Source organism: Leptosomus discolor, chromosome 15 (assembly GCF_034619465.1).
Source record: "Leptosomus discolor isolate bLepDis1 chromosome 15, bLepDis1.hap2, whole genome shotgun sequence".
In the NCBI taxonomy this organism is placed as follows: Eukaryota; Metazoa; Chordata; class Aves; order Leptosomiformes; family Leptosomidae; genus Leptosomus; species Leptosomus discolor.
The window spans coordinates 15,927,420-15,938,874 of record NC_141405.1 but is presented as its reverse complement, the minus strand read 5'-3'; the positions used below and the strand labels follow the sequence as shown (position 1 = coordinate 15,938,874).

The following is an 11,455-nucleotide window of genomic DNA, read 5'->3' as shown; positions in this document are numbered from 1 at the left end:
GGCCGCTGCGCGCCGGAACCGGAACGCGTCCTCACGAGCCACGTGACCCTCCCCTACTTATTACGCCTTCCTGGACCCGCCCCCCCCGGGCGTGATAGGCTCGTGCCGCCGCCGCTCCTCAGCCCACGTGACGCAGCCACTTTCCCCGGCCTCAAGTCGCTGTCACGTGACCTCCTTTCTTTGCCTTCCTTCTCCCCCCCGCTCCCTCCCCCCCACCCCGCGTTCCACGTGACGCGGCCCACGGCCGGGCCGCTCCATTGCGCGCCCAGAGGGGTCCTCCACCCCGTGTGACAACAGCCGCCCCTCACCGGCGGCCTAGCGGCTGCCACGTGCGTGCCACCTTCCACCGGAAAACAAAACGAGCCCCGGCGGGGCTGCTTTTATCCCCCAGCCTCTGCCCGGGCGCTGAACCCCCCCGTTTCCGAATGGTTTCTCCCAGAGGGGGTACGGCGAGCGAGGAAGCCCCAAACAGCTGGGAGCCCAATGAGAGCACGCGGTGGGCCGGGCGCCGCGCCTGCGCAGAAGCGTTTATGCTAATGTTGTTGATATTCCGGCGCAGGGAGTTGGGCTCCTTTCTCCGGCTGAGGGAGAGGCTGAACTTTCCAGGCCGCCTCCTGCCCCGCCGGGCCCGGCCCCTCGCAGGGGGAGGCGGCAGGCGGAGGGGGCCGAGCCGAGGGGAGGGGGCAGAGGCAGCGGGCGTCTCCTGCCCATGAGGGCCTGATGGAAAACACAAAGGACCTGGTGAGTCCGGCAGCCCCGGGGAGGCGGCAGCCGCGGCGGGGGCTGCCCCGCTGAGGGGGGGGGGGGGGGCAAGCGCGGGACCCCCGGTGCCTGAGGGGAGCGGTGAGGCGCCCGCGGCGGGGGGGTGGGTGGTGGGGTTGGGGGGGCTGAGCCACCCCCCTCGGTGCCTGTGTCGGGGGAGGCCGGGCGCCGCACCTGTGTGGGAGGGGAACAGCCCCAGTGCCCTGCGGCTTTTGGGGGGGCGGGGCGGCTTTGCGAGGGGGGGGGGGGGGGGGGGGGGGTGTGCCAGCCCGGGGCAAGGGGGGCTCCGCCGTACCGGCCCCCCGCGGGGTGTGGAGCGGGGCTACCTTCGGGCCGGCTTTCTGCTGCCGCGAAAAGTTTCTTGCGGGCAGCCCCGCGGAGCCGAGCCGTCCCTTGGAGCGGGGGCAGCCCGAGGCGGGGGATCCCCCCGGGACCGGGGGTGGGGGGGGGCGGGGGGAGCCGCGGGGGGGTGCTGGCAGCGCTGCAGAGCCTGTCACCGGGGGAGCTGCGGGCACGTGGAGGCGGACAGCGGCGACTCCCCCTTTGTTGTGATCCCGGGGGCTGGCGGGACACCGCGCTCTCCCCCGGCCTTCTCGGGCTGGGCTGGGGTTCGCTCTTTTGGGTTTGGTTGGGTTTTGTTTGGGGTCTTTTTTGTTGTTGTTGTTCCTCCCCTTCTTTCTGCCGGCAGTCAGGGTCGGTAGTAAAAAGTTTCAGATTATCTCGTACTGAGCGATACAGGCGTGCTCGGGTACGCTTCTCTCAATGGTCCACTGAGGCGCTGGTTTTTCAGCAACTTCCTTTTGTAGTTAAAGCCTTTAAGGTTTAGTTTTCCAGTCGTGCTCACTTTAAGGGCTGTGGAGTATTCTTTAAAATTAGCACTTCAGAAGTTCTGGATTCTTTGCATCCAGTTCCCCCCTCTATGTAATTTTTATGACTGTTTATTTTGTGACTTTGTTCTTGATGTGAGGAGCAATAAACCCGTGAAACCAGTTTCACTTTCAGGTTGTTGCTGGAAATGTTTTAAAGTGTAGCAATTTCTGTCCAGTGTGCCTTTAAAAAAAAAAAATCCTACTACAAAGCATATGGTGATTATGGTAAAAACTACTGCGTGTGAAAAAGTAATTCATTTTAAAATAACGATTTAAAATGTGGGTGGCAGCCCTTGTGATAGTTCACATCTAAAACCAGTTAAAACTGAAAGCTGCAGGGCAGGCTTCTGTATTTTAAATTGAAATCATTTTGCAGGTTTGGGAACCTGCATTTACTTACTTGTTTGTTGTATTTGTTTATAACAGTCCGATTTTGACTTGTAAGAAATTAAGTAAAAAGGCTGTGAGAAGGTCTAACCTGGAACATTAAATGGGAACTAAACTGATATTTTCCTTTTTAAAAAGCAATCAAACTTTGTAGGCTAGTAGTTGTTACTCGTTGCTTCTGCCTAGGGATCGTTTTGAGGAAGTGTGTAATGTAAGCTATAGGGAAACATAGCAGAGGTATATCCTTTCCTATGTGGAAGTTACTGTTTATGCCACAAGAGTAGTTTTAGGTGTTGTTCCTGAGAGCGTGTAGGCTTGTGCATGTTCAAAAGGGTTGTAGGCTGAAAATAAGAATTCTCTTCATTCTTGTTCCCTAAAGAGCCAAGTGACTGTGCCAGTGATGATAATGTATACAAAAGTTCCCTCTCATTTGCTTTCATTTTTCTTACCTTCTAAAATTTGATTTAATTTTGCAAGGCTTTTGATACCTTCTGCAAACTACTACTGCATACCTTCATTTCTCAGGTAAGTCGGCACATTCTGGGCATGTGTGATGTTTTGCTGAATCTGGCTCTGAGCACATGGAATGAATTCAGGTGTTGAAGACTTTGGTTTTGGGTTGGTTTTGGTTGGGTTTTTTTTAATTTATTTTTTTTTAACGGTAACACAGTGTTTAAAATGAAGCGTTTGCCTCTTCCAGATACTGCTGTAAGGGCTTTGTAGAAACGTAATGCAGTTTGTAACAGATTTTCAGTTTTCGTAAAACTCAGATATTTCACGTATTAATCATCACACCCCCCTCCAAAATTGCCTGCTAATTTGATATATTTTTTTGTGAAAGAGTCTCCCCTCTTGTGTGAAACCCCCTGGGGAAGAGGCTATGGACAAAACCATTGGCAAACAGCAGAAACTGGCTTCAGACAAAATGCTGTCATACATAGCAAATGAAGAGACAGGAAAAAACATTTCTGTAATTTTCCAGCAGAGATTTTACTTATAATAAGAGTGGAAGGCACATTTCCAGATAGAGGTGAGTTGCTTATATAAAAAAGTAAGTTTGGTTGGTTGTGATTTCCAGGAATCCCAAGATGTTTAGCTTTGGGTTTTTTTGTTTGTTTGTTTGTTTTTAATGAAAGCTGAAGTATGTTTTCTTTAAATTGGTACCATGTTTGAATTTTCTTTTTCTTTGGTCATGCTATGAGGCACAATTAGACTTCAGTTCCACAGGGGGCAAGTTAGTATTGCTACAGTAAGTGATTTTGGCCAGCTTACATTCAGAAGAGTTTTAATAAATTAGTCCCATCGTCTGGTTTCCTTAGTGCTAACATTCAGAGCTAAAACTAAGCTTGTAGTATAAAGCATTAGTCAACTTTTGAAAACAAAAGCTGTGCATCAAATTTAATACCAACTTGGGAATACGCTATGGGAAATCCACGATCTGTTAAGGATATGTGATTAAAGTAAATGTGTCTCATCAGACCCGTGGCTTGAAGGTTGTGGTGACCTCCTTGTTGACCTTGGCCTCAAATACCATCTGTCCGTACTTCTGTCATGTTTCTGGGGATTAGATCTGAATTTAGAAAGTGATGCCTATCTGTATAGGTGCTGGTAGGCCTTTGTTAAGCTACAGCCCTTGTACTCAAAGCTCTAAATTCTGCCTTTCTGCATTCAAGCACCAAATTGATTCAGTAGTAACAGCCACCGTTTTGAGACCTTTCTGTGACTTTGGATCATCCTCCTTTGGCCAGGATGCACTTACTTTGGGGCAAGAAGTTTGGTTACTTAATAATGTGGTATTTCTTATAGCAAGTTTTCACCTTCAAAACACTTTCTCATAAATTTTGCCTATTCTTGAGCTTAGTCTTCATCAAGACACCAAAGCCATTTCCTGAGTAAGTATTTGATGTCTAATAAACGTTAAATGGTTTTATTTTGTGTTTTGGCCATGCATTGCACGCCCTTTGTGACCGATTTTTTTTATGCAGTGGTTATTATGCTCAAAGAATGTATGCTGTAATGTGCTGACCAAATTCAACTGTGTGTGTATATATATATAAAAGACTGTATGTTAAGAGAGTGAGAAACTAGTTGTTTTTCGTATTTGTTTAGAACTGCTTTCCTGCTTTTAGGGAAACCGGTTTCTTTAACTATATTCTTTTATCGTACCATTTGCCTTGTGTAATGGTTAATTAGGAGTATTTCTTAAAAATACATTGTTGCCAAGTATTCACAGGGAGGAGAGGAAGAACAGGAAAATGGGAAGTTGGGCAGAATATGAAAGCAGTTCTTAAGAGTTCCTTTCTCCACCCATCCCTTCAATAAAGAAAAGTATGCAAGAAAACCCCCAAGCAAATAGTCGTACAGGCTTTTTTGCCAGTCCCACTTGCCCTAAACTTTGTATTGCTCTGTCTAATAATCTTCTCTGTTGAGGAACTGGTAATCTCATTAGGAAAATAAGCCTTAGCCAGTATGCCTAAAAGTTTGTCTTGTTCTCTTGTGCGTTGCTTCTGCTTAATGTATTGGTAGACTTGCTGTTAGTGCTGGAATTATTTAAGCCACTGCTCTTCTGGTATTAACCAGCTACTAGGTTCTGTGTTTTAGAGTAAGCCAGACTCCTGCTCAAAGCACGTTCTGCAGATAGGCAGGATGGTATTCCCTCATTTATTAAAGGTGAAGAACACTATCTGGTTCAGTTTTGAGGAAAAGACAACCTCCTCAGCATGATTTTTAGTGCTAAATCCAGCTTCTAAGAGTAGGAATTTTTTTTACTTGTATGCCTATATTATGAAACATGGCTTGATCTTACTATGGTTGTAATAGTTAGATTAGGTTACTACTACTGTTAGTCTCTGGTAGCTTTTTTGAGTGAAGGACTGCATTCTCACGGACAGCATCTCAAAACTCAGTGTGAACACCTTGCAGTGTAATAAGCTGTTCTTTGAGGCTTCTGTTCGTAGAGGTCCTGTAGCTGCCATGGTTAGGTGCTGCTTTGTCAGGTATTGCTAGTCAGCTGGTAAGACAGGCTGCAAGAACTCAGCAGGAATTGCAGGCTGCTGCTCTTACTGCAGAGGCTGCGTTCTCAGTTGTCCCTCCGTTTGAGGCGTGTGTTGCCCTTTTTGTAAGGATGCCACTTTTGACCTTTGAGTTCAGAGTTGTGCCCCAACTCCTTTCTGTTTCAGATGCTGGAGGTTCTGTTCATTTGCAAACTCCATCCAAGTTCTGCAGGGAGGGTTGTCAGAGATACCACGTGTTGCTCCCTTGTTTCTACAAACGCTGTGTTTCAGCATGGGTTAAAAAGAACCTTAGTGGTGTTAATCGAAATAGAAATGTTTTGATCGGCTTTAGCAGAATTCCAGCATAGGTATTTGCATATCAGTGTCCCTAATTTCCACCTACTTCTGTGCACAAAGTACTTTGTATTTTTTGTTGCAAAACTGTACCTTTTCCAAGTCTTAACGTATTTTGAGTAGTTTCCCCAGAATTACAATCCAGATAATAAATATAAATTAGCATTAAGAGTATCCTACTTAAATTATCTGGCAAATGTGATCGTCTTCTGGCAAAAGCCTGGATAAAAATGTTTTATAAAAACTACAGTATTATTTTAAAACAATAAGCAAAGCTGCTGTTTTAAATCGCTCAACTTGAACTGGGACAATTTGGCCAAATACAAAATAAATGGAAGGGTGATATGAGACTCGTTCTGACAGTGTAGTTAAACTCAACAGACTTGATGATTGCTACTTAAGAACTTGTACGATGCTGAAGATTGATCTTCTTAGTAGAGGGCCCAACTTGCCGTATGCAAAACACTTTTACTTTCTCATCTGTGGATATTTTGGCAAAGAGGGCTTGGCAGTAACATTGAGGTTCTAAATATGCGTGATGGGAAAGAACCACCAAAAAAACCAAGAGGCAACTGTGCTGTTATGGTATCTGTGATTGTAATCTTGCACCGTGCTTCAACTTGCCTAGAGCAGCCCGTCTTCCCTTCTGTGCCGCTGGTCCTTCATCTCGCCACAATTTCCCATTTCTTCTTTCACCCTTCCTTGCAGTGGAGCCGTGCTGGCTGTAGAGTTTCTCTGCTGTAGCACTGGGAGTTGGAAGGACTGGGAATGGGCTGCACTTCTCTTCCTTCTGAGCTGCTACAGCATTTCAGCCCTCAAAGTACTGGGCAAAGCAGACTTGCCCTGTGAATCCAGAGTTCTTCAGTCTGGAATGGAAAAGGGATGTCCCCAGCCCACCTTGTGCTGCAGCCGCCACTAAAGGGTTGAAGTCCTTTATGTGGGATGAGGCCCTAATCTCTTAGTGAAATCAGATCAGCTGACTTAGGGAGGATGAGTGAGTGAGGAAGATCATCTGCCCGTGGGCTCAACCACCACTAGTGTCTATCCACCCTGCTAGAGAGCATCCCGGTGTTCTGGCGTTCCTGTTGTGGACGGTTGATGTGGGACTGTGTTACATTGCTTAGCAGAGAGCGGGGTCGAGGAAAGTAAAGTATTGTGAGACATTAAGGAGTTTATGAAATCTTGAGGTGGATGACTAGTTGTCATGTTCTGATCCATAAATTGCTGGCACTGTTCACAGAACACTGTATCCATGGCAACGTGGTGCTCAACTTCTGCCTTAATCTGCGTGCACGTGCACACACAAACAAATAACTGATCTTGCGTCTTGTTGGCTAATAGCATCAGTGCTAGTGTGCAGGTCAGACCTGGTACCAGTGCAGGTCAGCACTAGGCTTTGTTCTGCCATCGCTCAGTGTTTCCTCGAATGATTGTGGCTGTTACCCTGGCTACTTCAGGCAGATGTCAGTTCCTTCAAGGAGTTGTCAAGTTACGCCCTATCTTAAGTTTTGGTTGCTTTTAATATAATTTTGAATTGTTGGTTGAGGAATGTGTGCGTGATTATCATGACACTGATGGGTTTTTGTTGTTTTGTTTCAGAGCTGCTTTAAGTGTTTGAAATTTGTTTACCTTATTGCATAAGCTTTTGTGCTTACTGGATTTTGTTTGTTGTGGGTTTTTTTTTTAAATTGGATGCTAGGATTGGGTCAGTGTGGAAACCGGTTTTCCCTTTTAACTGTAAGGAAATCCTTCAGTAATAGGATTTAGTCAGATTGCAAAGGAGAATAGAGAATATTATAATAAAGGGATAGCATGGCAGAAGAAGGCTCGGATGGGATCCAACAATAAAGATGTTCAGGCATATACTCTCTAGGAAAGGGATTTGGGGGATTACTGTGATGAAATCTTAAAGCTATGACTCCAAATGCAATTTAAGAAGGAAAAGTCCAATCACATGTTGTTATTTTTTCAGTCTACAATGACTTCAAATAAAATTATCTCTTGGAAAAGGAAGTAGAGGCAAAGGCGTTCTTAATATTTTTTCTTTTCTATTGGCTGTGTTTCATTCTCCTAACTCATGCTTCTATTGTGGAATTTTTCTTTGTCTTCTCTTTATCTGTTATTTCTTCTCAAACTTAGTAGGTACTGTTAAGGATAATGGAAATACTTCGAAATTTTTTTTTTAGCTTAATGAGAGCAGCTGATATAGCAGTAGCCTTGTTTCAGTAGAGCTCTGAGATATTAATAAAGTGAAATTATCACTATTAAAATGCACGTGTTGGATCTGCATCAGAAAAAAAATCAGTTAATCTGTTGTTTATACTTCTTTAATGTCTTTGGAAATTGCTTAACTGTTATGCATTCTTCAAAATTGTGGGTTTTTTCTTGACCTGAGATTTTTTTGGTTATAGGAAAACTATTATGTAACAAGTTTTCATATGTGACAGTGGCAAATTAGTCACCTTTCTATCTTTTAGCATTTATACAGACCCTATTGCCATAGTAACTGAGCTCTTCGTAATTGTTAATGTATTAATCCTCAGAACATCCCTGTGAGGTAGAGGTATTCCTGTTTCATGTGAGAAACTGAATCAGAGGGAAGCAGGGATTTATCGATAGCCCCACAAGCCAATGAGAGCAGAGACATACTCACATTTCTGTTCCTCTGGTATAAGCGCCCTCTTGGTTGAACTGGCTTTTCTCTGCCCAGCTTTCTCAAATGAATGAATTTTAGAGAAATTGGCTGCAGCCATCTGGAATGTGCTCATTTGCATATAAGATCTGCGTGGCTGTCATTATTCAGCACGTCAGGTTTAATGAACTCTGAAGATACAAGAAAAAGAAATGTACGGACTGCAACTGTGTATTCTCAGTGGATTGTGAGAGATTTTTTTTTTTCTTCCTGTATATCACAATACCAAAAATTGGCTACTTTTGAGTATACCAGTACTAATTTAATTGACAATATATGGCTCTTGTCTCTGCTGACAGAGCATTTTGTTAGTACATCTACTTTTGAAGGCTGACTTTGACCTTTGAAACTTTTCAAGCTTGACTTTGAAATATTTGCATTGAGAATGCTCTGCTATTTGGGTTTTTTGTTGTTTGGGGTTTTTTTTTATTTTTAGACAGAACATACTTCACAAGCAGAAAGGAAAAGACGTGATTCATTCGGGATGTTTGACGGTTATGATAGTTGTAGTGAGGACACCAGCAGCAGCTCCAGTTCAGATGAGAGTGAAGAGGAGGTTGCTCCTTTGCCGTCCAGTCTCCCAATTATAAAGAACAATGGACAGGTCTATACTTACCCAGATGGCAAATCTGGCATGGGTAAGTATCTGGTACATGAGTGCAAAGAGTTCGATACTTATGTTTTACAGCCCGTGCTGTGAGTTGTGAGGGCCCAGTCCCAAATATTTGATCCCAGAGGGAGCAAAGCAGCTGAAGGGTTGGGGTTGGTTTGTTCTGGGAGGGGGGAATGGTTTGGCTTTTGCTAAACTGAAAAGATAGGTTTTGATCCCTGCTGTCAGGAAAGAAATAGTACAGGAACGTCTGCGCTCCCATCACCGTGTGTTGTGTATACGTGCACATGTGTGTTTTCGTGTACGTTGCTTTTATTCTTCAAGCTTTGAGGAAAAAGTCAGTGTGTTTTCTCTACGCCTGGGTGTATATTCTCTCTACCCTTTGTTATATGCACAATACATTAAAATACACTACTTCCTATACTAAGAAAACTTCATTACTGCTACTGTGTAAAGTATTAGTGTATACCTGTTTGTTACCCACTAGCTGTCAGCTAGAGTATGTTGGAAAAAATTTTTAAAAGGGAATATTGCGTTTATTTGGGGGGGGGGGTGTATTTTAGTGATTAGAGAGCTCTATCTGGGTAGAATCTTGGTATTGTCTATTGGCATACGTTGGTCACAAACTCTTAACTCATCATGGAACAAGTCTGTGGATGATGCCATCAACCTCTGAAGCAAATGATTCCAACTAGGAGAGAATATTGGTGGGCTGGTGTACTTAGGGTATACTAATTTATGATTCAAAAGAGAGATGTGGTTTTATTTCTGGTCGGAAGTATTAAATATTTAGAGGAAATCAAGATTGGCAGGCCCAGATTCAAAACAGATGTTTCCTTGAGAACCGTGAAAACACAGAAATCTACTTTAGCTGATTAAGCAGAGTCATTCACTTCTACCACTGGTAGGATTCTTGGGGAGCAGAAAGGAGGCACGCTTTCACCAATGAACTTGAGGTTCGCAGTGTTTCACTGACATTTGTGGTGGTATTCTTATTTCAAGTTGTTTTTCTGTGCTATTCCCTTCAGGGTCAAACCCTAAGAAGCTGTTTGGTGATGCCACCTACAGGACCTTCCTCATGTCATCTTTGTTCTGAGTTTTTACTTTACGCTTTTAACATTTGGCTCTTTCTCTCCTCTGGTTAGCTACATGTGAGATGTGTGGAATGGTTGGTGTCCGTGACGCTTTTTACTCTAAAACAAAACGTTTCTGCAGTGTGTCATGCTCTAGAAGCTATTCATCGAACTCCAAGAAGGCCAGCATTCTGGCCAGGCTTCAGGTAGCGGTACAGACACCATTTTCCTTATATACTTACTATAGTCTGTGTTTATAAAACTTGCATGATGTTTTAAGACAAATAAAAGTTTCTTAACACATTAGAATTTTCACAGAAGTGATTTTGTAAGCCAGAACTCAAAACTGTATTGGTAATGACTAAATTACTTTGCTCAGTGGAGCAAATTACGGAGAGTACTGCGTCCTAATTGCAGTTGTGCTGTAGTGGCCCTTCTGCAGGAAAAAGATTGGGAAAAATCTTCAGTCTACATATGTAGTGACTTGAATTTCCATGTATCTCATACCCAAGATACTCTCTGGCTTTAGCAAGCATAGAAGTTGATTTAGAATTGGGTTTTGGAGGCTTTCTTAACTATATAGATTTGCAAAATGGGTTTTGGTTTGTTCACTTAAATATTAATCAAAAAATCATGAAGGTATATTTGTCACGTGCGAGAAAAGAGGTAGAAATGTCAAGAAATATTATATCCTATTTCAAATTCATTGCAACAAATGCCAAGAAATTGCGTTGGTATAAATAAGATTAAAACTTCTTTCTTTTGACCTGCTTTTAAAAGATATCTTTTTTTCAGGTAAACAACAATGAATCTGTAATGCTGTTCAAGTTGGAGTACTAGTACAAAAGTCATCTTTTGGACATGCTTTGCTACTGGTTTTTAAATTTATTTAATACTACATGTAGCTTTGTGAAACTTGGTCAACTTCCATTCTGTGGTGTTGTTCTAATTTTAGTTAAATGTACCAGAGATATGCAACAGACCTAGGGAAATTTCCTGATGGGAGTTTGGAAAGACTTTATTGATTTAGCTTTTTTCGTTTTAGGGTAAACCTCCAACGAAGAAGGCTAAAGTTCTACAAAAACAACCCCTAGTGGCTAAATTAGCAGCCTATGCTCAGTACCAAGCAACTTTACAAAACCAGGCAAAGACTAAAGCAGGTAATGGCCTATAAACGGAGCTGAAACAAATTCTTGGTAATACAAGATTTGTGCCTCGTTAGCAGCTTCCTAAATAAAATAACTTTCTCTTAGCAGCTGTCCCTGTGGAAGGTTTCAGCTGGGGTAACTACATCAATAGCAATAGCTTTACAGCAGCTCCCGTTACCTGTTTTAAACATGTAAGTATTTTTCAATATGTGCTGTCCTTCCGTGTGCGTGCGTGGGAGCGCGAGGGGGCGGGCCGTGTTAATTCTTGAATGCGTTTTTGCAAAACATTCATATCCGAATATGTTTTGTGGCCTTGGACTATGAAACTTGCGTTGTAAGCTGTGTTAGTGTGACTGCTTTTAGGTGTGTTTGGTTTTTGTCTGTGCTTTAAAGCCACTCCGAACGCTATCGGTTACTCTCATCGTACGTGCTTTCTTTGTCGTAAACAAAGAAAGAAGTAAAAGGAGGACCCTTCAACCCCTGTGGAGTTGTGCCTTTCTCACATTCAAGGTGCAATATCACCGAATGTACCGCGGAGTATCAGACCAACCAGGTCAGGCAATATTA

General features: G+C 43.5%; 1 protein-coding gene across 6 annotated transcripts in view; it reads left to right on the top strand.

The window, feature by feature from the left end:
- Window positions 1-695: 695 nt before the first annotated feature.
- Window positions 696-11,455, top strand: part of MBTD1 (mbt domain containing 1) — a 39,209-nt gene continuing 28,449 nt past the window's right edge. For 2 of the 6 annotated variants that reach the window (XM_086473380.1, XM_086473381.1), the window contains exons 1-5: window positions 696-741; window positions 8,494-8,695; window positions 9,813-9,952; window positions 10,786-10,900; window positions 10,994-11,079. In XM_086473380.1, coding sequence (XP_086329506.1) covers window positions 721-741; window positions 8,494-8,695; window positions 9,813-9,952; window positions 10,786-10,900; window positions 10,994-11,079 — 564 coding nt within the window. In that variant the 5' untranslated portion in view covers window positions 696-720. Of the gene's footprint in view, window positions 742-2,823; window positions 3,049-8,493; window positions 8,696-9,812; window positions 9,953-10,785; window positions 10,901-10,993; window positions 11,080-11,455 lie in introns of those variants that run through there. The other 4 variants (XM_086473385.1, XM_086473382.1, XM_086473384.1 and 1 more) reach the window with 4 other exon arrangements.